Below are 27,331 nucleotides of genomic sequence, written 5' to 3' on the forward strand. Positions count from 1 at the left end.
TTTCTTTTGCAGCGCTTTTATTTATCTGTGTAGATATACAATTATCATAATTTATAGTTACATAACTTTTAGTAATTAACTGGACTATAGGAAAAATCATACAAAAAGTTTGTACCACAAAATCATGTCCCTAAGGGATTAGGGTTCTCAGTAACAGATAAATACAGAAGCTCAAAAGGGTCAGCAAGCTCTCATAACTAAAGAGAGAACACACTCTGCTACATGTGGAAATGAGACTTCATAAAAGTATCTTTCAAATATCCCCTATTACAAAAGGGAATGCCTATTAAAATGCCATTATTTATTCTATATAAAACATCCTTTCTATCACTTCAAAAGCTTTTTTTTTTTTGCTTTAAGATTAAAAAAAAAAAAGGCCAAATCCTTAAATAGATTTTGTGAAAATTATGTCAATACAATATCCAAAGATTTCCATTATTTACTGTCCTTACTTAAAATCACCTGCATGTACCAGGTGCAATTTTGCAAACATCACCACTGATAAGCCTATTCCAAAGCAGAATTTTTCAGCAATACAGAAGACACAGTCCTCACAGTTATGCTTTACAATAGGTATATTCAAAATATAAATATAAAATCTCTCCAAACTATTATTTTTCCTAATGACTAAACTCTAAATTTTTTTTTAAAAAATGGAGGTTTTCAAACCAATGATGTGTGCAGCCCAATCTCATGACACAGTCATTTAAACTTCTCATCTGTAAAACACAATATAATACATTATCAAAAAAGGGAAGGGAAAAAACCCACAAAACCCCATCATTACAAAATGAAAACCATAACCACTATAAAAAACATGCAGTGTCAAGTATTAAGTTATACATTTTGCTGGATAATCTTTTCACTCCTTTTGACCATAAAAGTAACACAGGATCAATGTAGAAAATTCAGAAAAAATAGAAAAGCCAAGAAAAAAAATAAACTCTTCTAACCCTACCATTCAAATGGAATTGGTAATATTTGGGGATTTTTCTTTCAGCCTTTTTTCCATTATATACAAGTAATGGATTTAAGAAATACATATGCTTGCATACTTTTTCTTGAATAAAATTAGGACATATTTGCATTTTTACCTTTTGTTCACTTAACATATGACAATGTTGAGTATCTCTGACTTTAAAAATCCTTCTAAAACATGATTTTAAAAACAACAACTATTTACAGAAGTAGAATTATTATGTTAAAAGGGAATTTAAGGGAGTTCCCTGGCAGTCCACTGGGAGGACTCCACACTTCCACTGTTGAGGCCCTAGGTTCAATCCCTGGTTGGGGAACTAAGATCCCACAAGCCTCAAGGTGTGGCCAGAAAAAAAAGGAATTTGAGACAAGCAAGAATCAATTCTCCAGAAAACACAGCCTTGTTCTATCCTATTTCAGCCTACTCAAAATTCATAAAACTTACATGGTATATATTTACAAATAAATTTTTTAAATCATAAAAAAGTCAATATCTAAAAAACTAGAAATAACAAGAAAAAGAATCATCAGGAGAAAGTATTTGCAAATGATGTAACTCATAAGGGATTAGTCTCCAAAATGTGCAAACAGCTTATGATGCTTAACAGCATCAAAACAAACAACCCAATCAAAAAATGGGCAGAAGACCTAAATAGACATTTCTCCAAAGAAGACATACAGATGGCCATTAGGTACATGAAAAGATATTCAACATCAATAATTATCAATATCAATAATTATGAGAGAAATGCAAATCAAAACTACAATGAGACATCACCTCACACCCACCAGAATGGCTATCATCAAAAAATCCACAAACAATAAATAAATACTGGGGAGGGTGTAGAGAGAAGGGAACCCTCCTATACTATTGGTGGGAATGTAAATTGGTATAGCCACTATGAAGATCAATATGGAGACACTTCTAAAAAAACTAAAAACAGAGCTACCATATGACCCTGCAATCCCACTCCTGGGCATATATCCAGAGAAAAACATGATCCAAAAGGATATATGCACCCCAGTGATCACTGCAGCATTGTTTCCAATAGCCAAGACATGGAAACAACCTAAATGTCCACTGACAGAGGAATGGATAAAGCAGATGTGGTCATATATACAACAGAATATTACTCAGTCATTAAAAGGAATGAAATAATGCCATTTGCAGCAACAAGGATGGAACTAGAGTGTGTCATGCTGAGTGAAGTAGGTCAGACAGAGAAAGAGAAGCACTGTATGACATCCCTTATATGTGGAATCTAAAAAGAAATTATGCAAATAAACTTACAGGACACAGATAAACTCAAAGACTTAGAAAACAAACATGGCTGATGGGACGGGTAGGGACAGTTAGGGAGTTTGGGATGGACAGGTACACACGGCTGTGTTTAAGATGCATAACCAACAAGGAACTACTGTATAGCACATCAAACTGCTCAGTGTTACGTGGCAGCCTGGATGAGAGGACGTTTAAAAGAGAACGGATGCTTGTATATTTATGGCTGGGTCCCCTCACTGTTCACCGCAAACTGTCACAACATTGTTAATTGGCTGTATCCCAGTATAAAACAAAAAGTTCAAAAAAAAAAAAATAGAGTCACTACTATGGTTCAGCATACACTCATGGAAAAAATTGATTTAACTTAAATTCCACACTATATACTTTAATCTGTTCCAAGGAAGAGAATACAGAATAGCATGTTAGTACCAGGAGGAAATAAAAGATGATCCTAACTAGTTAATATCAACTATCTTATCTTATCCAGTACTTTGGCCACCTCATGCGAAAAGTTGACTCATTGGAAAAGCCTCTGATGCTGGGAGGGATTGGGGGCAGAAGGAGAAGGGGACGACAGAGGATGAGATGGCTGGATGGCATCACTGACTCGATGGACGTGAGTCTCAGTGAACTCTGGGAGTTGGTGATGGACAGGGAGGCCTGGCGTGCTGCGGTTCATGGGGCCGCAAAGAGTCAGACACGACTGAGCGACTGATCTGATCTGATCTGATCTTATCTCAACTAGATAGTAAAACATTATTTCAACCATCACAAAAAGTAGGACACAACTGAGCAACTGAACAACAATAATTAGTTAAAAAAAGAAAATACGAGAAAGAATGAAAGCGTAAGCCTAGCACAGGAAGTGAGGACAAAGCCCTTTCCTCCAATAAATTATAAATACTGCAGGCCTCTCTCTCTTCTCTCAGAAGGAAAGTTAAAGCCCAATTTGCTTTTTATTCCCTTCATTTTATTTTAATCTTTGATATCGACCCTTTAAAAATTTTCTAATACAAACAAGAATTATGTTACTGTAGTCCCAAAGGTAACTGTTAGCTCTTAAAACTCAAGAGACTAATTTCTTAAAAGTCTAAACCCAATCTTGAAATAAACTGCTAATGCGTCAAGATTTTCAAAATAAAGACTTTTCTCTTTCAGTACTTACTCTTCATGAGAAAGTTTCATTTCTTCCCTTTTTTTGGCAGAATAATTTAGGTTCCCACCTAAAATACATACAAGTGTGGAATTTTTTCAATATAACTATCAGAAGTAAAATTCAAACACGCACGTGCCATTGTGCACATGCACATATCCATCTTAAAGTAACACAAAAAGCTGCGGAAGGTGAGAAATAGTTTATCTCCTGAAAACGTCCCAAGGGGGAAAAAGTGTTTTTTAAGAACCCTTATATGATACAAATAATCACTCCTTAATAGCATTTTTAAGAAATTTGGACTTATGTATTGCTCAAGGTTTGGGGACACTGTACTATTAATAAGTAGTGAAAATTAAGAGACATTAAAAGAAATGACCTAAAATTATTTAAACATCATACATAGTCATCTTTCTAAATACATGACAACCCTTAGGGGGTAAGCCAGTTTAGAAAAATTAATAAAGGTAATATAAAATTTTTATTAAGGACAAAAAATACAAAAACAAATATAAGCAAATGAAAAAAACCTGTAATTTCTCATTCTGTTACCAAACACTTTCAACCTTAAAATGCAAACTTTAGCCATAAATATGTTCACTTTTCATTTTTTAAAAATATAAGACACAGGCTACAACAGTCGTCACAATTATACTTTAAGTATATAGGAAGGACTTCAGGTTACTTTTTTACAAAGTCATACTTCTTTATGATAATAAAAAAATAACACCTAACACAAAACTTAAACTGAACTGACCAGCAAGAACAGAACAACAATTTTAATAAATAAATGTGAGGGTCCAGAACACATAATTATATGCTATGAAGGAAAATGTGTTTCAACACTATAAACAGAATGTTATTACATGAACTAAAGCACTGGCCTCTACAGGGTCATGGAGACAATCCAAGGGCCCCAAACAATTGTCCACTGTGGTTGTTATTTGGCTGAAAATAATAAAATTCTATAAAGCAATTAGCCTTCAATTAAAAAATAAATTAATTTTAAAAATACCTCAACTTCTCTTACCTTGGGCATGATTCACCATGTAGAGTAGGACGACAGATAAAAGGGACACTGGAAGTGAAAAAAACATAGGGTCCTTAAATACCTGTGCTTTTCCCCAATGGTTCCTATGTAATCATAACTGCAACCCCATGGATTGTATGTAGCCCGCCTGGCTCATCTGTCCATGGGATTTCCCAGGCAAGAATGCTGGACTGGGTTGCCATTTTCTTCTCCATGAGATCTTCCTGACCCAGGGATCTGGAAGATGGGTGGATTCTTTACCATCCAAGCCACCAGACCAGGGAAGTCTATTAATTCATATACAGCCCACTATTTAAGAAGAAATAATATATTTTTTAAAATGTGATGTGCTAATTTCTGCTAATTTTGAGATAATAAAATGCATTCAGGCTAGTCATAGCAATCATCTGCAAATACCACACTTTAGTTCTTTATTCCTGTAAATGACATCAGATAAAATTATCACTGGAGTATACCATTTTAAATACAACTTACTGAAGGATAAAAGACATCTTGGTATGTTATGTGACATTTTCTTCAGATGAACACAATTTATGTGTAAGGTGAACACATCAGTGGAAAAATACTGATTTATGTTTGCAGTTTCAGCAGTTTCCTAATGCTTCCTATTTTTAACCAATGAATCATTAAATAAATGATTTATTGGTAAAATTAAATAACAGGACTAACAATAAAAACAATTCAAAACAGACTAATGAATAAATCATGAGTGTTCAGCCCTAAGCCACACTAATGTCCACACCTTCACACTAGGGACATACTCAGGACCCTTCAAATGGATCTACTCTAAAGGGGAAAGTGTTTTGTTTAAAAAAAAAAAAAAATTAAGTCTTTATGAAACAGACAAGATGAGTATGGAATCTGGGTGACTTTTTCTGTGTAACTTTTTTCACTGAGAATGTTTTTAATGTTCATTCACGCTGTGACAGGTATCTGTACTACATTCTTCTTTGCACTGTATAACATAATGTTTACCACTAAAAAGAACAAATATTTAGAACAGAACAGAAAGTAGACTCCACTGCTACCTTTATGGATAGGAATCTCCTGAAAAGTGCCGATGACTCTTCACAGAACTGAAAAGTCACTAGCTGGAGGAGGAAGCTGCTGTGTAACACAGGGAGCTCAGCCTCGTGCTCTGTGGGTTTTGGGGGAAGGAGGTTCAAGAGGGAGGGGACATATGTATACTTATGGCTGCTTCACAAAGCTATACGGCAGAAACCAACAAAACACTGTAAAACAATTATCTCCAATTAAAAATAATTTTAAAAACTGAGAGATCAAAAAAATAGTAATACCAAAAAAAAAAAAAAATCACTAGCTGGGAAACAGATGCATAGGCTAAGAATTAGGCAAATCTGAGTGCAACACTTTAGGGATTTGGTTTTTAAAAGCGGGGAAAAGAACAATAACAAAAACCTAGAAGTATAAATGACAACGTGTGCATGCTAAGTCACTTCAGTCATGTCTGATTCTGCAACTGCATGGACGGTAGCCCGCCAGGGCCCCTTCAGGTTCTTCTGTCCATGGGATTCACCAGGCAAGAATACTGGAGCAGGCTGCCATCTCCTTCTCCAATAAACAAGGACATTCTGCCACGTATTAGAAGAAACTAAATGTTGCCAGGTGGCGCACTTACAGGAAACACAGGCAATGAAGAAAACTTCTAAAAACAAGTATCCCCGAGTATCCAGGATCATTCCCGCAATGATGGAAATGACCGCCAACCCAAGATTCTGAATGGACTGCATGCTACAATTTAAGAAATCAAAAAAATATATATATCAATTCTAAAGTCATCATACACAAAAAGCAAGTCACTATAAATAATCGTATCTATAAACCACATATTATTAATGCTAAGAAATGTTTTAACCAAGAATGATCTGATTAGATTTTTTTTTTTCCATGACTGTTTCCACTACTTAACTTTAGGCTCACAGGTAAGGGAATCTGCCTCAGCAAGGGCAGGATGAACATGACACCTTCCTGCTGAAGGAGACAAAGGGCTAAGCGAATGCCAACCATAGATGTGGTTCCCCGCTTTGGCCTTTTCCACCAGAGAGGACAGGGACGCAGTGTCTCACTGAGAAGTCTACAGATAAACAGGCAGCAGGATGGTCAGCAAGCAACGCCCTTTTACAGAGTGGCTTATCGCTAGTTCTCCTATTAGGGGCTTGGTGCATTTTTTTGCCACAATAATAACACAAATAGATTAACGGACTTTTCTGCTTATTTCGAGGTTCAGAGCTGTCCCAAAAGCCTGAAGATGACTAGATTCAAGAGGTCTGGATTTTTATAAGATAATTAAATTGACACAGCAGGGAGAGACATTATATGATCCATGTGCAAACACTTACAAGCCATATGCAGTTCCCAGTTGATGTTCAGGAACTACAAACGCCACCATTGGCCACAAGGCACAGGCGAGTAATGAGTAGGAGAGTCCCAGGAGACACTACAGAGAGCAACACAGAAAAGAGTAAAAAATGCTTATATTTACCAAAAGGTGATTTTCCTTTGATGCAGATTAGCAACAGTGACATAATAACTATCACATGCATATCCACACAAATTGCATTACAAAATAATTAGGCTAAAAATTCACATTCAATACAGAAAGGTCTTGGCCCCTCTCTAACAGTATTCCTCCAGTGACAAAATACACCAAGTAAGAAAATAAAGATAATTTACAAAAAGTCATTACCAATGTCTCAGGAAAGCTAATTTTCCAGTATTCATTAGGAATTACAAATTAAGCAATCATGGTAACATTATGCCAGTAGTCTATTATCTTACCTCTGGGTCATCACCACCCATCTAGAGAGCCAAGCATAGAACCAGTAACAATCACTGCTCATTAAACAGCACCTACTGCTAACTTTTTCTCCAATTAAAGAAGAGACTTTATGATTTAAGTTAAAATAAGATCACTCATCATTTATCCCTATCAAATTGGCAACAATTAAAACAATGCCAGTGTCCAACATAGCAAGGACACTATTAATAAAAAAAACAAACACATTCATATATTATTGGTAAAGTCCTAAATGGGTAGAAAGTTATTACAGCAGAGGCTTCACAGCATCCACCAAGATGTTCAGCGTGCAAAACCTCTGCTCTAGCATTTCTACTTCTAGGAATCCATCCCACAGACTTCTCACCAAGGGCACAAATAGATATACTCACAATATTCTTTTATTAACAGTTAAGAAATATAGCACTTCAGCCTGTGGCCTTAAAAAATGACATTTTTGATGAATAACAAAAACTTGATGAATTCATCATTACTCTTTGACCTACTTAGAGTCAGAGACCAAAAAATGTAAAATCATAGATGCTGGGGCTAAATGATGGAATGACTTTTCTTAATGAAAAGTAAATGGAACTAATAGGCATTTTGGCTTTTATACGACTGTTTTATTTCAAATTCTCCATTAACATTGAGAGTACTATACAGCCAAATGAAATCAAAAAGACTTTATGTATTGATGACTATTATTTATATACTTTAAAAATAGTTATCCTGTGGAAACGAACATCAAGTCTGTCTGCCCCACTATCACGAGCACTGCGATCAGAAGACCGAGCACGGCTTCTGCTACGTGCTGTACAGTCCTCCCTGAGCCCCGCGGTGTCAGCAGCCACATTACCATAGCAATCCAGGGGTTCCACAGTGTGAAGGCCAGCATGATGTGGGAAGCAAGTGTGGTCACCACTGCACACAAAACCCAGATGATGTTCTTTCCTGTTTTATCCACCAGAAGCCCAAATATTGGGGACATGGGAGCTGATATTACATATACGACACTGCCCAGAAAATACAAAAGATACTTAATAAAAGATATCACAGCAAAAAAAAAAAAATCCAAAAGTCCTTAATTCTAAAATTCCTAGCTCATTTAACATTCTTCTAAAATGGTCATCAGTAAATAGAAATATAAAGATATAAAAGTGATCCAAGACTTCGCTGGTTTTCCATGAATGTAAAGATGGCCATTTTCAGGATCAAGACCCAAGATAGACTTGGTTTCACACTATAGACGTTAGCTCACATAAATCTTCTCTGGCTCTAACACGGGGTTATAACTAAAGACCCACACTAAGCACACAGTAAGCATTCACAGAATTAATGGAATACCTGTTAATAGCACTGGCTGCCTGGGAGGAAAATCCAAATTTCTCTGTAAAGAAAACTCTAAAATAGAGAGGGGGGAAAAAAATAAACCCTTTAGAGAGAATTATTCTGTTTTTGTAAAAATAAAAGCAAAGTAATACTGAATAAAATAGTCAACTTCCCCTTCTTTCTGAACTGTTTTCCCATCTTATTTGATATTCACCTTTGAGCAACAGGCTAAAGCTTTAGTATTTATGTAAGTACTTGACCAACTAAATAAAATACACTGATGCCTAATTTTTCCTCTTTTACATATACAGAAAATAATACACACAAATTTTCAGAAACCCAAATATATTACTATATGAAACCAAGATGGCTTCTTTTTCTTAAAAATAATACTGGATGCGTCCTTTGCTAAATAATGTATAAGGTTCCTCTCTCAAACTGTAAAATGAAAGACTGAATTTAAGGATTATGATTACAAAGATGTTTCTCCACAAACACACACTCACACACTGCTCTGTTTAAGTGACAGTGAAAATTGCTCAGTCGTGTCTGACTCTCTGCAACCCCATGGACTATACATACAGTCCATGGAATTCTCCAGGCCAGAATACTGGAGTGGGTAGCCTTTCCCTTCTCCAGGGGATCTTCCCAACCCAGGGATAGAACCCAGGTCTCCTGCATTGCAGGCACATTCTTTACCAACTGAGCCACAAGAGTAGCCCACTCTGTTTAAGTAGGTGCCTACAAAAACATAGAGGAGGTAGGAGATAAAGCAAAGAATTTGACTTAAACCCTGAATTGGAGTCTGGTAGAACTGCAGTCTAACAAATGCAGATGTGCCTCGTCACTATGAGCTAATGCACCATCTCCATTCTCAGTAAGAGACTTCCTAGCAAAAGAATAAAGAGGAAACAAACAATACAAATCCAAAATCAAGCATTAAAATAAATCAGTATCACGAATCAAAAACTGTACTTAGGTGTTTCCTCAAAAACCTGGTACAAGAATTAAACCAATACTAAACCTTAAGCTACAGCTTCCTGGGTGGCTCAGTAGTAAAGAATCTGCCTGTCAACGCAGGAGATGCAAGAGAAGTGGGTTTTATCCCTAGGTCAGGACGATCCCCTGGAGGAGGGCATGGCAACCCACTACAGTATTCTTGCCTAGAGAATCCCACGGACAGAGCTTGGCAGACTACAGTCCACAGAGTGTCAAAAGAGTTGGACACAACTGAGTGACTGAGCAAACAAACCTCAAGCTAAGAAAAACAGTTGTATCCCAGGATGTAAAACAATTTCTATGAACATACTAACAACATACTAACAAAAATTTACAGCTTAAAAATTTACACTTATATGATTAAATTCTCATAATTTAGCGAACAAAAATGGAAGGCTAGAAATTACTTACTTTCCAAGTCCAATGAAAGGGAAGATAGCGACATAATAGCAGACACAGATGATAAATATAAGCCACAGGGGTAAGGAGAAATCCTTCACGTCCGTTAACTTGATCACTTCTCCTGAGAGGAGACAAGAAAGATGCTGTCAGTGCAATTCTGCATTTCTAAGTCCAGATTCTTTTTCTTTTATCACCTGATTAACTTTTGCAGTTCAGTTAAAAAAAAAAAAAACAACTTTTCTCAGTAAATTACTGGAACACAGCTTTGGGGATAATTTTAAAAGACAATAGAAAAATATAAAATCTAAGATTAGTATCTACCTTCTTCCTCTCCTCCAGGAACACTTATCACTTTGAAAATATACAAAGTACAATCAAGAAGGTAAATTCTGCCAAAACCACTTACAGGGGAAAAAAACATATCCAAAACTTTAGACAAGTGGAAATAGATTTGGAAATAAAATATTTAAACTGAATATACATCAATATAAAATTGTTTTTAAAATTTAAGTGGAAGAAAAAGATTTAATAAGCATGTATTAATAAGCTTCACTGGGTTTACAACATTACTATTAAGAACTTACCTCATTGTAAATTATCTCAAAAAGGCCATAATTCCCAAAAGCCTAAGTTTTCTTGCATTCAGACTAACCTGTTTTCCCTTGTTCTTTATGAAGGATTCGTTCCGCTCTCTGATCCAAGTAAGCAAGGGCCAAGGCACAGACAAGTGAAAGAATGCATGTTATACCCCCTATAAAAAAGAGAGAGAGAGATTTTTTACGGAACCAAACCGAAGGTTCCTAAAAGGCAGCACATTATATTAACAGCAGAAAACTTAGCCACGGAAAGGGATGGCATCTGGAGGCATATACAAAAAAACTACAATTACTAAATCAGGACAGAAGGAAAGTAAATGCATATGGGAACCACTCAGCACGTAACAGTTGCTATTACTATATATTAATTATTTCCCAGGAGAAGGTTGGAGATTAGAAAGGCTAGAACAAACTAGTCTAGTCTTATAATCAGAATACAGATTAAAGAAAGCTGATGACCAGCTAGCAAATTAGTCCGAATTTCTTAATTCAGTCTAAGCACCCATTATTGATGGATACCGGGGCAGGGGAAGAGGATAGAATTGCAAAAGCAAAGTCTGATCCTATGATCGGCTCATGTTCTTCTGACCCCTTCCCAAGTCTAACCCCTGCTTCCACCCCGTGGCGACCCCAAGGGTACCAACCAGCTCAAGTTACTTCTAACCCCTTCCCAAGTCTAACCCCCACCCCATGGCAGCCCCAAGGGCACCAGCTCAAGTTACTTGTGACCCCTTCCCAAGTCTAACCCCCACTCCATGGTGGCCCCAAGGGCACCAGTTCATGTTTCTTCTGACCCCTTCCCAAGTCTAGCCCCTGCCCCCACCTCGTGGCGCCCCCAAGGGCACCAGTCCTCCCACAGCACAGCCCACTCACTCTCTCCTCCGTGCAATCAGCATTAGTCACCGATGCTGAGTCATATCATTAAAGTGAACCAGGATAGAGAGTGAAGAAAGTTTATGCTTCTCAAGATTTTAATAAACAGAAGTTTAGTAAAGCTAATGAATCTTTAATTGGCTGATGCAATACGACATAATATGAAAGACTGCAGAGTCAGGAGACATGAGTTCTGCTTCTGGCACTAATAAGCTGACTGATCTTGGGCAAGGAATTTAACCTCTCTGAGCTTCAATTTTCCCATCTGTAAAATAAGAAGCTTTGACTTGATGGCACAGATCCTTCCTGGCTCTAAAATTCTTTAAAATGTATTATCAAATTCTCCACCGTGGAGGGAACTAGAAAGAATACTGAAGAGCATTTGAGAGTAAGAAAAAGCTTTTGAGAGGCAAAGGATTTGAGAGGGAGGGGAAGAGAGGAGGGGTCTCTAGAAACAAGCTGCCAGTCTAGCATTACCTCTCACTACCCCCTAGTTCAATTCCTGGGTTGGGAAGATCTCCTGGAGAAGGGACAGGCTAACCACTCCAGTATTCTTGGGCTTCCCTGGTGGCTCAGATCGTAAAGAATCTGCCTGCAATGAGGGAGACCTGGGTTCGATCCCTGGGTCAGGAAGATCCCCTGGAGGAGGATATAGCAACCCATTCCAGCATTCTTGCCTGGAGAATCTCCATGGACAGAGGAGCCTGGTGGGGGTTACAGTCCATGGGGTTGCAAAGAGTCAGACATGACTGAGCAACTAAGCACAGAACAGTTCTCCCTTTACCAGCCTGTACCAAGGAATTATAAGGAATAAAAGATGGTACAGAGCCTGCAGCTCGCCACCCACAAGTCTCCCTAGGGCTCTGCAAGCAGTTCTCCATACCCCATGGGGCTCAGTTAGACAAATTTACCACACAGAGAGGCACAGCTGGTGAGTCCAGAGAGCCTCATCTGCTTCTCACTGACCCAGCTGGCAACCAGCACAACCCAGCCTTAGCCAACAGACCCTGGTGCCAGAAGTGATCTATATGGCTTAGGCAAACAGCCACACTTCTACAGAAAACTAAGACATGGAGGTTAACTTCCTTGTCAAAGATGAGTCAGGACCAGAATCCAGACTCTGGGCTCCCAACCTGGTAGGTTTCTAATCACATCCTATCACCTCTGACATCTACAAAATGTAAGTTCCATAAGCAAACTGAATTTGATCAAAGGCAACAATTCTCCCTTTTGCTACAGACTATTAACGAACACCTTACAGGGAGGTATAAACTCCCTGACTGCTTTCCAAGTTCTCACATATACTCTCATTTGCTCATCACAACAGCACACACAGGACAAGATCCTCATTTTAACAAAGTGGAAATAAAAACACAAATGGGATGAATGACGTTACTATGTTCACTGTGTCTAATTAGGTCCAAGAACTAGTGAACTGTGCAGGCACAACCATAACCACGTGGTCTAAGCCGGGTTCCCCTCTCTGTCACGCCCCTTTGTGTAACAAGCTTTCAAAAGAGGCAAAACGTGGGACTTCAGGATTCACTAACCAATCATAAGTGTGACCCCAAGGGTTGTGTGACCAGCAGAACCCAATGAAGCTTCAACCTTAGAATATAGCCATCCCATGAGGTTCATGTTTACTGTGCTTCCCTGGAAGAGAAAGAAAAAAAATCATAATTTTCATTTGTATCTGTCCTGCTTGAAAAAAAAAAAAGATGTGAGTAGCTTAGAGAAATAGGTATAATAGGGATCATTAAAAAACAGATAATTATAAAAAAAAACACTACAAGGAAAAATAACAACCTAAGATAAAGCCACAGCTAAGATTACTACACAAAAATGGCAACTTATAGAAAATGCTAGTATTCAAAACAGCACAGTGCATCTAGAACTTCCTAGTAGCCCAAACAAAAATAAAACACAAGTTACCAAATTTACAGGGTACCCAAGACAATAATAAACTTTGGCTCAGAAAAAGCACAGCTTTTCCTGATAGTGACATCTGGGGAAAAAATCCATCCTCTGATTGTCCTTGGCATGGTGTGCTCAGTCGTGTCTGACTCTCTGTGGCCCCATGGACTATAGCCTGCCAGGCTCCTCTGTCCATGGGATTTCCCAGGCAAGGTTACTGGAGTGGGTTGCCATTTCTTTTTCCAGGGGATTTTCCCAACCCAAGGATTGAACTCGAGTCTCCTACAAGTCTCTTGCACTGCAGACTGATTCTTTACCACTGAGCTACCTGCGAAGCCCATATCAAATAGCAATACATGTTTCCTTAAAAAAATAAGCAAAAAATAAAGGATGGAAGGAGAATAGGAAGGAGTGGACACCTTGCTGAGATGTGACTGTGGATTAAGAACTTGAAGGAAGCTGTGAGACTGCCCAGGGGAAAAGCACAGCACTCCAGACCGAAGAACAGCCAGTGACCTGGCCCCGAGAGTCTAGAGCAGTGTCTGCGAAGGAGACACAGAAGAGATGAGGTCCTCAGGGAGGAACTGGGGGGAAGGCAGGCTACTGGTAATAAAAGAACTTCTGGCTTTTACTGAGTGAGATGGGAAGCCACTGGGATTCTAAGTAGAGAACTGGTACAATTCCTTACATTTTAACACTCACTCTGGCTGCTATACTCAAAACACCCTACAAATGAGGATGACACAGAAGCCAGGACATTGGCTGGGGGAGGCTGCCATAATGAAGAAGAGAGATGACGGTCTCGGACTGGGGAGACTGGCAGAGGACACAATGAGAAGCGATCAGATTACAGGTACATTCTGATGGTAAAGCTGACAGGATTTGCTGCTGGAAAATATGTAGAGAGTTGAGCGAGTGGTAAGGAGTGGTTCACAGTGACATCAAAGTTTTTGCCTGAGAAACTGGAAGATAAAAGCTGTTCATAAATGAAAATGAGAAACCTTTAGCATGAGCTGGTTTGGGTGATGGTAGGTGGAATGGCAAGAACTGGGCTTTGGCTGTGTTGAGTCTGATACGCCTACGAGACATCCACATGGAAATGTCAGCAGGAAAGCTACACATAAGGGATGGAATTCAAAGGATAGGCCTGGACAATACAACTTCAGGAGCAAAGATATGCTATTTAAAACTTCAAAACCAGATACAATTACCAAGGAAGTTAAGTGTCAAAAGAAATGAGAAGGTGTCTGATGACCCAGCCCACATTACAGGTTGAGAAGACTGAGATGGACGCAGCAAAAAGAGGTACAGGAGCAAGAAGAAAATGATGAGACTGTGGGGTCCTTGAAGCCAAGAGAAGAAATCAAGGAAGTGTCCTAAACACTACTGCTAAGGTCAGACACTGGAGACTGAGAAACGAATGGGTCCTCAACCAGATTCTCGCAGCAAATCGCACAAATGGCTATTTCTCACAAAACGGTAGCCAGTGGCACTACTCAGATGAACATGAAGGTATAAATGAAGACCTACCGGAAACTTTCCTCAATATCATCAAAAATACAAGCCTCTCAAAGACATGTTGTCTTAATAACCCTTTAAATCTAAAATGCCTAACGTGATCTGGCTTAGCAAGTACTTAATAAATATTTCTCAAAATAAGGACATTTTAAAAGTAACAAAGAAGAACCAAAGGCTGCTGGACTTCCAACCCCCAGGTAAGGCATGAAAAATAATAGAACTGAGAAGTCCACTGACTGAAGGGTAATGGTAATAGCCTAAGTGTTTAAAATCAGACAAACTCCCAACTCAGCCAACAAAAAAATCATGACAAGGTAAAGCCAGAACTGCCACAATCCTTCTGAGTAAGTGCAGGGACATGAGAGACACAAAAAAAGACTGAACTTCCATCTATCCCAGCACCTCTGTGATGGACTCCTCTGGTCTCACAAGTCTCACAAGGACCCTAAATACACCATCCGGACCAGAATCAAGCCACCCTCGCTATTGCAGAGGTGGCTGCCTGAGCTCTGCTTCACTCCACGTCCAGCTCAGGTCCCTTACCATCTGATAAGCCCTGCATCACAGAAGCCTGAGACACCTTTTGAGAAACTTAGGGCTCCTCAGGATGAAGGTGAATGGATTATTAACTAGTTTGTGGCCACAAAGGAAAGAACCCGAAGATCACTAGTAATCACAGTGCATCACTGAGAATGAGTCTTGCTCAACTGCTCCTATTTCCTTCTTTTAGGAGTTACTGGATGATGAGATCCACCAATTGCTACAGACATGTCTTGATTTGCCCAAGATACATTATGAAGCACCCAGAATGTCCCTGTGGATAAAATTTAGAAGACGTGGAAAACCACACTAGTTATCAAAGGTAAAAAAAATTAAAATAATACTTGGGTGTTTCCTATCCAATTGACAAAATGACTTTTTAAAAATAATAGCCTGCAGTATCAAAGCTACAGTAAGAAGGATCCTCTCATATCGCAAAGACAGAGATAGAAACATCTCTGAAAAGATAAGGTAGAAATATGTCTCAACAGTCCTAAGAAACCCAAACAAACCCTCTGACTCAGTAATAATTCCATTCTGCGCAATCTAGCCTCAGGAAACAATCAGAGATACAGACAAGTTTTGGAATGTTGCTGCACAACAGCTCTATTTATAATATTGGAAAACTAGAAAAAGCCTACGTGTACAAAAATTAGACATGTTTTATATATATACAACACACATAAGTGTAATATATCTCATAAGATGAAGCATTACATTAAAAATATTTCATTTGTACTGCATTTTTTTGTACTGGATTACTTCCCTAAGACTATGTTCCAAGGATTTTCATGCCATTTACAGTCTTTAAAATCTTGACTTTTAATGGCAAGAATCTTTTTAAAAACCTCTATTCGTAGGAGTTTATGAGAAAAAAAAACCGAACAGGGTTTGGGATGGCCAAAGCACCTTTCACGTTGAGTTTATAACAACTTGCCAAAGCCTCTGACTGTGTGGATCACAATAAACTGTGGAAAATTCTGAAAGAGATGGGAATACCAGACCACCTGATTTGCCTCTTGAGAAACCTATATGCAGGTCAGGAAGCAAGTTAGAACCAGACATGGGACAACAGACTGGTTCCAAATAGGAAAAGGAGTACGTCAAGGCTGTATATCGTCACCCTGCTTATTTAACTTATATGCAGAGTACATCATGAGAAACGCTGGACTGGAAGAAGGACAAGCTGGAATGAAGATTGCCGGGAGAAATATCAATAACCTCAGATATGCAGATGACACCACCCTTATGTCAGAAAGTGAAGAAGTAAAGAGCCTCTTGATGAAAGTGAAAGAGGAGAGGGAAAAAGTTGGCTTAAAGCTCAACATTCAGAAAACGAAGATCACGGCAGGTCCCATCACTTCATGGGAAATAGAAGGGGAAACAGTGGAAACAGTGTCAGACTTTATTTTTTGGGGCTCCAAAATCACTGCAGATGGTGACTGCAGCCATGAAATTAAAAGACACTTACTCCTTGGGAGGAAAGTTATGACCAACCTAGATTGAAAAGCAGAGACATTACTTTGCCAACAAAGGTCCGTCTAGTCAAGGCTATGGTTTTTCCTGTGGTCATGTATGGATGTGAGAGTTGGACTGTAAAGAAAGCTGAGCGCCGAAGAATTGATGCTTTTGAACTGTGGTGTTGAAGAAGACTCTTGAGAGTCCCTTGGACTGCAAGGAGATCCAGGCAGTCCATTCTAAATGAGATCGGTCCTGGGTGTTCTTTGGAAGGAATGATGCTAACGCTGAAACTCCAGTACTTTGGCCACCTCACGCGAAGAGCTGACTCATTGGAAAAGACCCTGATGCTGGGAGGGATTGGGGACAGGAGAAGGGGACAACAGAGGATGAGATGGCTGGATGGCATCACCGACTTGATGGACATGAGTTTGGGTGAACTCCAGGAGTTGGTGATGGACAGGGAGGCCTGGCGTGCTGCGATTCATGGGGTCACAAAGAGTCGGACACGACTGAGTGACTGAACTGAACTGAATGTCGCTCCCCTGGGTACCCTCTACCAGACAACCTAATATGAAACACCGTGATCATTTCCAGGTTCCAAATACTGGAAGGAACATGACCACCAATAGTGAAGTCCAGAGAGGCGGGAGCATCACAGTCAGGGAACTGAAACCCAGGCCACATGGTTTAGACAAGCACAGCAAATGAATATGTCTGACCAAGACCTTCAGATCCGTCTTCGTAAGCAAAATGCTAGTGCCTGACAGAGAAAATAAATACTCGCTGGAAGGCAAAAATCCAACAACCAGTAAAAGCTACTTGTGCAGGCAGATCTCATCTCTATAGGAGACTGGGCTTTACTAAGTTAATCATAGTTGGAACTTCCTTGGTAGTCCAGTGGCTAAGACTCCATGCTCCCAATGCAGGGGACCCAGGTTCGATCCCTGGCTGGGGAACTAAGATCCCATGTGCTGCAAGTAAAGAACCCATATGCCACAACTAAGACCCAGGGCAGCCAAGTAAACAAATAATAATAAAAATAATGTATTTGGATGCTTTTTATACAGTGACACGACTTTGAGAATTTGTTTAAAAAACAAAAAGTTAACTGTAGTAGATGAGTGAGAGCTTCTTATCACTAGAAATGTGCAAACAGAGCCTGGATGACCATACATAAAGACGTTCACTGCAGTAATGCCGAAAATGGGTAAAGAAGTTAGAGAATAAAACCTCTGCAATCCGTCTGTCCCAATGCTCAGAATCTCTGAACTAACGAATGCTCAATTAGCATTTGAAACTGCTTCCTCTTAGGTGAAATAAGATTAGAAATGCCTTCACTAAAGGTAAATGGTACATTACGGTCTAGAAAAATATATAAAAAATCAACACAACTTATACAGAAATATATTTCATCCTGTAATCTTTAAGACATGGTTACAAGAGTCAATCGTTTGCTTCCTATTTGGCTTTGTTATCCGTCATACTTACAATTCTCGCCATGCTAAGCTGGAGTCCAAACACCAAGTTTAATTCTTTGCCTTTAAACCAGCTCACAGCGTATGTATTCTGGGCAACTGCTAAGGACTCCCCACCAATCCTAAAACAAGGAAAGAAAAGTCACAGCTTTTAAAAGAAATACCACAGTTAGCAATGCAGCAGGTGTAAAATTTTGACACTCATCCCGTCAAGAGGTAGTGTCTACGCTCCTCCTCTGAATCTAGATGGACTTGTGATTGCTTCAACGAGGAGAAGGCGGTGGAAGTGGGGCTGGGATATAAAAGGGGGTATCTGCCTTTTCACTCAAACGTTGACACTTAGAACCCTGAGCCACTGTGTACAAAGGCCAACGACCCTGAGTCCACCGCAGTATGAGAAAGCCAAGCCACAGAGAGGCTAAACGTAGGTGCTCTGGTCAGCAGTGCCAGTCCTCAAGTCACCCCAGTCCAGGCTCCAGATGTCAGGGGCACAGACACACTGTTCACACTGTACCCAGTCCAAATTCCTGACGCACAAAGTCCAAGATGTAAGGGTTCTTTTGTAACCCAGCAGGATCTGTGGGGCCTTCCTGAGACAGGCCTTTGCCCGTATGCTCTGCTGCAGCTCCTCTCTGAAGGACACAGATAATAGTATTTGGTATGAATTTCCTGAGTTGTGCTACAGATGTGAAAACTGCCCCCACCAAAAGAAGAACTACTTGATGACCATGAGCACACAGCCCAGGCCTCCGGGAGCCTAAGGACTGATAGAGTTACCCCCTGTGACACCACCCTACTGCCTCCCATCATAACCATCCATCATCAGCCAATAACAGAATTGTACACGAGCTGATCAGGTACCCTGAGACATCCCCGCTTCGTCTATCTTTTAAAATGCTTTGCCTAAACCCTTCCAGGAGCATGAAGCTTTTTAGGGCATGAGCCACCTCGTCTCCTTGCATAGCCCTACAATATACCCTTCTCTGCTCTAAACTCCTACATTTCACTATACCTCACTGTGCACCTGGCACACAAACCTGTGTTTAAGTACAGGTAATTTAATATACTGCAATGACAACCCTGCCTGGCAATAAAAGGAGTTTGAGCTACCACACCATCATCTACACTGTATAAAATGTTAATCTGGGAAGAGTGGTCCATACTTTGTGAAAATACATAGATTCACACTTTTTAGGCAGTATCTTCCATATTTGACATTCTTCTACTTTCCAGATTTTAATTTTCCTTCTGCAGGTTCTAAATATTGACCTTCAGGTAAGAGATTCCTCTTCTCTGCATCCAAACACTGAGTCCTCCTCACCACTGTCCTCATCTAAAAATATTTCTCCTCTTCTATGAATCCAAATCCTATATGGATGGCCATTTCTGATCACACATCTATCTCTGAGTCCCTTTCACATTTTAATAAACCATTTTTCCCTTCTTCCTCACTTAGAGCACTTTTGGGGATGTGTCACCTATGGCTACGTGTCCCTGGTACCTGTAAAAAGCTAAGTTAGGTTGTCTGCATCCCTCCAGGCAGGAAGCCCAAGGCTGAATTGAGAATGAGCTTACAGAACAGACACTGAAATTCACTGAGAGCTATTGGTCTTTTAGTAATCTGCTCATTAAAGCCTTTTCAACATGAATCAAAAGGACCTACACATTACCCACTAAGAAACAGCAAAATGTCCATTAATCACCAAGCTAGAAATTGACATTCTACACTTCTCTACCGGAGAAGGCAATGGCACCCCACTCCAGTACTCTTGCCTGGAAAATCCCATGGATGGAGGAGCCTGGTAGGCTGCAGTCCATGGGGTCACTAAGAGTCGGACACGACTGAGCAACTTCGCTTTCACTTTTCACTTTCATGCATTGGAGAAGGAAATGGCAACCCACTCCAGTGTTCTTGCCTGGAGAATCCCAGGGACGGGGGAGCCCGGTGGCTGCCGTCTATGGGGTCACACAGAGTCGGACACGACTGAAGTGACTTAGCATAGCATAGCATAGTATACTTCTCTACATGAGGTTTAAATCACAGTCTTCAATACAACAGAAAAGCAAAACACCTAAGAAAAACATCATCTCTGGAAAACTATTTAATATTCAAACCCTATACAGAATTAACTATTACCACTCAAAATTGTTGCTTACTGTAAAGGAAATTAAGACAACAATTGAGCAGTTGTGTGTGTCTGTGTGTGTATATATACGCGCGCACACACACACACACATATATATAGAGAGAGAGAGAAAGAGAGAGAGAGAGGTAGATATCAAGGATTTGAAGTAATTCTCCAGAAGATTCAATAATATATTTTGGCAAATCTTTAATAAATTGATAAATGAACAGTAATGTGTGCATGTGTTCAGGCGCTCAGTCGTGTCCAATGCTTTGCTCCATGGACTATAGCCCACTAGGCTCCTCTGCCCATGCAATTTTCCAGGCAAGAATACTGGAGTTGGTTGCCATTTCTACCTCCAGACGATCATCTCCACCCAGGGACCAAACTCATATCTCCTACAATTCTCCTATACTGCAGGCGGATTCTTTACCACTGAGCCACCTGGGAAGCCCCCAAAACAGTAATTTGTTAAGACAAATGAAATTATGCATAACTTACCCAAACACAAACCTTCCCAATTCCATCAGCCAAAAAGCATTAAATATTCCACCCAGGGCAAAAACAACCTGTAACATGGAATATAATGTAGGATCAATGAAAAAGAAAATTCAAGGAATCCAAAATAAGTAACATAAGATGAAACACAACTTCTACAATGATTTTAGTATTTCTTCTTAGTAAATCTGTGAAATTTAAGTACCAATGTTCATCTGTCTCAAGGCTTAAAATGGACTGTGCATTATGTCACATGGGCATTTGTGAACTCTGCTTAAGTTAGGCTTTCACCAAACACATCCACGCTGGTGGAAGCAGACAAGAATTCAACAGACAGTGTTCACAGTAATCAGTGAACCATTTGTCTTACCTGCCCAATGCAAACAAAGCAACTAAAAATGATGGTGCCCCATCTGTCAGAAAGAGAGAGAGAGAGGGAATTAAGAGTTTATCACCAAATCCTTCAGGAATAATTCACTTTGGATTTCTTGGGACTCCTCTGCATTCCCTCCAAAGGAAGAAAAATGAAGTTATGGCTGGCCTCTGAAATCAGCAGCTTTCCGAGACTGAATGCTAATCCATAGAGGTCTCTAATCCCAAAGGGATTCCAGAGGCTTTGGTAAGGGCATGTTTGTTTAAGCCATTATCATCTCTTAAACAAAACTTGTTAAATAATCTTCAAGAAGTTCCCAGGGTTCCCATTTAAAAATGGACATTCTTCACAAATTTTTTCTTGAGTTTAGGGTTGATTCCAAGGAATTCTATATTAAACAATTTTTAAGTGGTTTTAATTCTGTATGCTGCTGCTGCTGCTAAGTCACTTCAGTCGTGTCCTACTCTGTGCGACCCGATAGACAGCAGCCCACCAGGCTCCGTCATCCATGGGATTTTCCAGGCAAGAGTACTGGAGTGGGTTGCCATTGCCTTCTCCGTTAATTCTGTATAACTAATAGCTATTTTTAAAAGGAAAAACAGGGACCATGAGAAATGATATAAATCTGCTTACTCTAACATTCCATACTCTGAATAGCTCATTAATGTTTCCCCAGAGTAATAAAATACCAGTATTAGGAGAGTCATTAAAGATTATATGAGTAAACCATCTTTCTGAAACCCAAGTCCCTCCAAAAATCCTTGTGAAATGGTAATACCACAGTCTACTGAAAGTTTTCCCAAAACAACTCATGGCCTCTCCTGTTATCCTGATTAAGCAAAATCTTCATCACTCATAATTGGCATCTGTTTCCTTCAAGTTCAAGCGAACTCTACCCCTTTAGATGAAGCAAATTAAAGGCCTCCTTTATACACTCATCAAAGTGTTTAAAAGTTAGTCCCCAAGCTTAAACACATATAGTTTCTTCTTTTTCACCACACATGGCTGGAAAGCCCGTCGTCATTTTGCCCTCTGCCTTCTGAAAATATTCCAGACTACATCCCTCCTAAAGTCTCCACAAACAGCACACAATCATCAGAATGAAAACTGACAAAGCTAATAATGTGATGCCTTCCTCAGCATCTAACTGGAGTGGTCACAAAAAGTTTAATGCCTAAAGAAAGGCAGAAGAGAAAAGCTCACTGGGGCTGGGAGAAGTAAACAGTAAATACCTGCCAAATACTGTGCACCCATCTCCCTCAATCCTTATAACCACCTTGCAAGGCAGGAAATACTATCCATGTTTTACCAATGAGGAAACTGAGGCTCAGGAATCTAGGAACAGCTCAGAAGAACTAAGAAGCTGAGCAAGTGGCAGCAACAGAAATCAGAACCTGGCTTGCTGATTCCAAGTGAGGGCATAACTGACCTTTAGATAACTGAGTTACCATATGCCATGAGCAGCATTTAACTGAAATACCAACCAAGTTTCAAAAACCAAAATTACACACACACACACAAACAAATGCACATTAACACACTCAATACACAAGTTTATTCAGTTCTTCCTAGAAATACTTAATCTAGTTTTGTGTTTTCTTAATAATCATATTTACCCACAAGTGAGATTTTTCCCAAGCTTACCGTATTCCAAACACTCGGTCTATCAAAAAGCCACCAAAGAAACACAAAACTACATTGGGCCAAGAATACCAGGCATACAGCAGCATGAATTTCGTGGTATTCACCTGCATATCCTATATGGAAAGAAAACAGAACAATTTTTTTCAAAGCAGTTAAGTGTAGCAACTAACAATCAAATCATTCTTTCTGGTAGTGGAGGCATTTCTTAATCATTTACTGTTACTAACAGCTTTGGCCTCTACCTCCAGAAAAATGGCCCCACCTGGGAACTTCTTGCATCTGCAGTCGTTTCAGAGGCTCCGTGGGGCTCAGCGTCCCTCAGCTCTTGCCCTATGGGGATCACCTCTGCCTACATCCGCCTGTATCTTCTACATTTCTATTCCCTGTGTACTACCTGCTGTGGGGCTTCACTCACATGAAAAAGGACAGTCTTTAGCATATCCTTTCCCCCCACCTCACTAATTCTTGGTCTTTCTCATTCACTCTAGAATGTAAAGGGCCAATCTGTGTATTTCTCCCTATCCAAAGGTTAAAAAAAAAAAAAAAAACTTACAAAGGAAAAAAAATCTAAATACATAGGAAACTGTAAATATCAAAAATACCGACATGGACAATCCTCTGGAATCAGTATCCACATTTTAAAAATGAAATAACAATAACATATTTAAGAAAGCAAAATGCTCTCCTACCAAATCATCTGTCATTCTGATGATTACACAGTGGGAGAGAGAAATGCCAACAAAAATTCGCAATACTTTTTGGGCTGCACTGTAGAAATAGTAGTTATTTATCTAAGGTATGAAACAATATCAAGTCATAAGTGCCATAAATGAATTCTCTGTGGCCACTCATTCCAAGTCAAGAATACTCCTTGCCTACACAGATTTGGTGACAACAGATGTTCAAATGGATTCATTAGACAATGTTTCAGACCATGCAATCTGAGAGCTGATGCTTCAGCAGTGTATCTGCTCCAGAGACAACAAAAGAAACAAAGGTGAAAAGTCAACTTACCCGTTTAACTTGAATCTGAAGGGCAGCAGGATTATCATAGCAAAAGTAGCTGCCTAGAAAAGGGAAAAGCAAATTTCTTTTTAGTAATACTTTCCATATAAAAGTTTCAAGTTGCAATTACTACTCCAATGGTGATTTTAAATGTTTATACTAGGAAATTAAAGTATACTAGGAAACTTTTTTGGACTGCTTCCTTGTCCACTAATACTCAGTTGCAGCCAAATAACTCAGAGAAAACATACCAAGTTATTTACAAATTATCAGCCTGCATACACAGCAAATACTGGGAACCTGGATTAAGAAGTTAATCAACAACTGTTTTTCCACCTTGAAAGTGAAAGTCACTCAGCTGTGTCTGACTCTCTGCCACCCCATGGACTACACAGTCCAGGGAGTTCTCCAGGCCAGAATGCTGGAGTGGGTTGCCATTCCCTTCTACAGGGGATCTTTCCAACCCAGGGATCAAACCCAGGTCTCCCACATTGCAGGCAGATTCTTTACCAGATGAGCCACCAGGGAAGCCGTTTTCCACCTTACTTTCATCCTGTTTCCTATGTCTATTGTTTTATTAGCATCTTCATGAAACAGCTATATTTTCCTTAAAGCTACCAACACACACACACACACACACACACACACACACACGTCAAAAACATCCTCAGCAGTTTCCTAGTAATGTTACCTAAAGCCACCACTTGAGCACACAGGAATGGAGTTTAACTACTCTGACTAGATCTGTTTTCAAAATAAGAATTCTAATTCCACAAACAGTATCCAAGATCAAATAACTCAGCAAATACACAGCCAGGAATGAAGAAGAATAAAATAGAGTTCTAAAAGGTTAGATTAAAACATAGTAACATCTTCTGGAGGGTCAGAAAGAAAGAAGTGGAGAGAGGTCGGACTTTTTATAGTAATAAAATCAACAAGAGTTTTGATAGGCCACAAGATAATGTTGCCTCTGTTTCTCCACTAACTCTGTCTAGAAGTATACATGAGAAACCACCAGTTCAAAAGAAATAAAACTGTCATTAGAAAAGTTATGACTCTGGCTTCTGAAACCCACTGAAGTTAAACATAAAAATCACTAAATATAAATTGTTAAAGTAGGGGCAATTTTAAGTGTCTTGTGTTGTTCTTGATTTTTTGTTCCTAAACTCAGAACTTCATGAATCCTGTTTTAATGGCATATCAATGTCAAAGGAATCATATCATATCAAAGGAATATCAATGTCAGGCTTCAAAGTTAATGAATGGGCACCATCTTTCCACAAAGTGATAAGAGAGGGAACAGAAAGAGGTGCAAAGAAACCTAAAGCCCAAAGCAGCCTCCATGCCTTCTTATATATTCCAGCAGTAGCATAAAGGTATCCACCATAAACCTGTTGATTACACCAAATCCAGCGAGTCCACGAAAAATACATTATTACTTTCACACCAAGCTGATACTGACATAGAATGTTACTGGAAAAATTAGTTGCTGGGACATAATAAGCAGATATTTTAAAAATTATCTCCAGAAACTGCTTTCACAGTCACCAAATTTCGTAACTGAAACCAAACAGCACAAGTCCAGTCCAGTATGACTGCTTCACATTAGCAGAGCGGAGGGTACTAGAGAGTACGAGAATACATCTACCCACTGACGCAATCAACAAGACACACTCATACCTTTTACCAAAGAGGAAGAGAAACAAACGACTGCCAACGAATTTTTCAATCAAAAAATTTAAAGTATTCTTTAAATACTTTAAAGTATTTTTGGAGGCTTCTTTGGGGGAGGGGATTACATCTTTCTGCATTCCCTCTAAACAAAGTGTCATGAGAGGAACCTTGACATCTAGGGATTCTCTCATATCTATAGTTCCAGAAGGCAAATTGCTAGCTTTTGGAACTTCTTTCGAGAGCAAATGAGTGGGACAAAGGTTGCTCAGCTCAGTCCCCTGACCCCCCACCTTCAGGACACTGAATAGCCAGCAACAGTGGGGTCGCGAAGCGGGGGAAAAAAGGGCGAGAGGACCTAGGAGTTCAACGCAACTCCGAAACTCTGGAATTCCTTGATTACCACTCCCACCCCACCAGGCCGGCCGGCTCACCGAAGCCAAGGAAGCACATCAGCAATAGAACCACAAGCCGGTGCGCTAGGTGACTGGGGTCGCAGAGGGCCTGCAGCGCCCCGGAGGCAGCGGGGGGAGCCCGGGTTTCTCTGCCCGCCTCGTCCGAGCCGCCTGGCAGCAGCGCCCTCGCTTCCTCCTCCTCGTCCTCCATCGAGCCCGCGGGAGACCGAGAGATGACAGCGAGTGCAACTCCAGGAGGAAGCCGCTGCCGGAGCCCAGAGCAAACTGTGCCCACGTGACCGTGGCCGCTCACGTGACGCCGCAGCAGATCACGCAGGGCTACGCTCACGTGAGTGGGCGTGGTCACTCGGTAGGCCGGGCCGGAGGGGCTTGGAGGGTAATAGCAGCGTGAGTTCTTCACTCGCAACTTTCTAGGCGGGGGGCCTCTACCCTTCCTCCGCAGACCGCGCTGTTCTCTCGTTTCCTGCCTTGCTCCCACTGCCGACTCCACGCCGCTCCTCCGGAGAAAGTGCGGGCCTCCCTTCCGGCCCGACGCCAGGCTCCTCCTGCGCGATCCCACGGGCGCGGAGGCGAGAACGCGCGCAGCGCTCCTCTCGGCATTACTCTCCGCAGCTTCTTTGGCTGCTCTTAATAACACACCTTGATTGAGCACCTTATGATGAGTCAAGTTACGTTTCAGGTACTGGGAAAACTAAGTGGAATGTGACAAGCTCTTGGACCTCAAAGAGTTCACAGTTTAGTTGCAGAGAGCGACAGAAACTGATACCTTAGAGAACAGTATGGTGAATGAATGAGTGTAGTGAGAACTGCGGCTGAAATGAGCACTGAATTCTAGCGGAAAGTCAGGGAAAGGCGTTTGGGAAACGGAGAGTAAGTGTACCGTTTAACCAGCTGTAGGGGAAAGTGACGGCGGAGGGGGTGAGGAGTGCTAAAGATCCTTAAAGTTCATACCTAAACTAGAGTTAATAACAATGAGTCAGTCTTGGTTCTTTATGAAGGGGTGGGTTATAGAGGTGAGGGGAGCGTTACGGATAATAAAGATGTAAGCATGAAACAACTGAGTGTGTGTGTGAGTGAGTGAGTGAGTGAGTGAGTTGATCTGGGAATGAGAGAGGGAATTCCAGAGTAGGAACAACAAAGCTTGTTTCATGAGGAGCCATGCAAGGTAGAAATTTCTAGCAGAGCAGCAAGGACGCCAGACCTGTGGTGGTGCCAAGCTTCATGACAGAA

The 27,331-nt window shown here is 40.3% G+C and overlaps 1 protein-coding gene across 2 annotated transcripts; it reads right to left on the reverse strand.

Moving 5' to 3' along the window:
• On the reverse strand, positions 1–26,399 carry MFSD1 (major facilitator superfamily domain containing 1). 2 transcript variants are annotated; one of them, XM_005906242.3, is made up of 16 exons: positions 26,120–26,398; positions 24,024–24,076; positions 23,010–23,122; positions 21,363–21,405; positions 20,996–21,063; positions 18,382–18,490; positions 13,011–13,113; positions 10,644–10,742; positions 10,001–10,112; positions 8,606–8,662; positions 8,118–8,274; positions 6,825–6,922; positions 6,104–6,216; positions 4,444–4,491; positions 3,426–3,483; positions 1–719 (listed from the first exon to the last, which is right to left on the reverse strand). In XM_005906242.3, exons 1-16 carry the CDS (start codon positions 26,289–26,291, stop codon positions 716–718), a joined length of 1,407 nt encoding a protein of 468 aa, XP_005906304.1. In that variant the 5' UTR covers positions 26,292–26,398; the 3' UTR covers positions 1–715. The 2 variants fall into 2 exon arrangements, with proteins under 2 accessions (XP_005906304.1, XP_070230220.1); XM_070374119.1 differs by lacking the exon at positions 1–719 and having other exon boundaries at positions 3,422–3,483; positions 26,120–26,399.
• Between the last annotated feature and the right edge of the window lie 932 nt (positions 26,400–27,331).

Source organism: Bos mutus, chromosome 1 (genome assembly GCF_027580195.1).
Source record: "Bos mutus isolate GX-2022 chromosome 1, NWIPB_WYAK_1.1, whole genome shotgun sequence".
Classification (NCBI taxonomy): Eukaryota; Metazoa; Chordata; class Mammalia; order Artiodactyla; family Bovidae; genus Bos; species Bos mutus.

Excerpts from the sequence above, each read along its gene's own strand:
- MFSD1 (XM_005906242.3), bottom strand. The coding sequence starts at position 26,291 with ATGGAGGACGAGGAGGAGGAAGCGAGGGCGCTGCTGCCAGGCGGCTCG. Across the intron at positions 23,123-24,023 it reads TTCAGATTCAAGTTAAACGG|GATATGCAGGTGAATACCAC; the intron begins GTAAGTTGACTT and ends CTTTCCATATAG. Across the intron at positions 21,064-21,362 it reads GCTTTGTTTGCATTGGGCAG|GTTGTTTTTGCCCTGGGTGG; the intron begins GTAAGACAAATG and ends TCCATGTTACAG.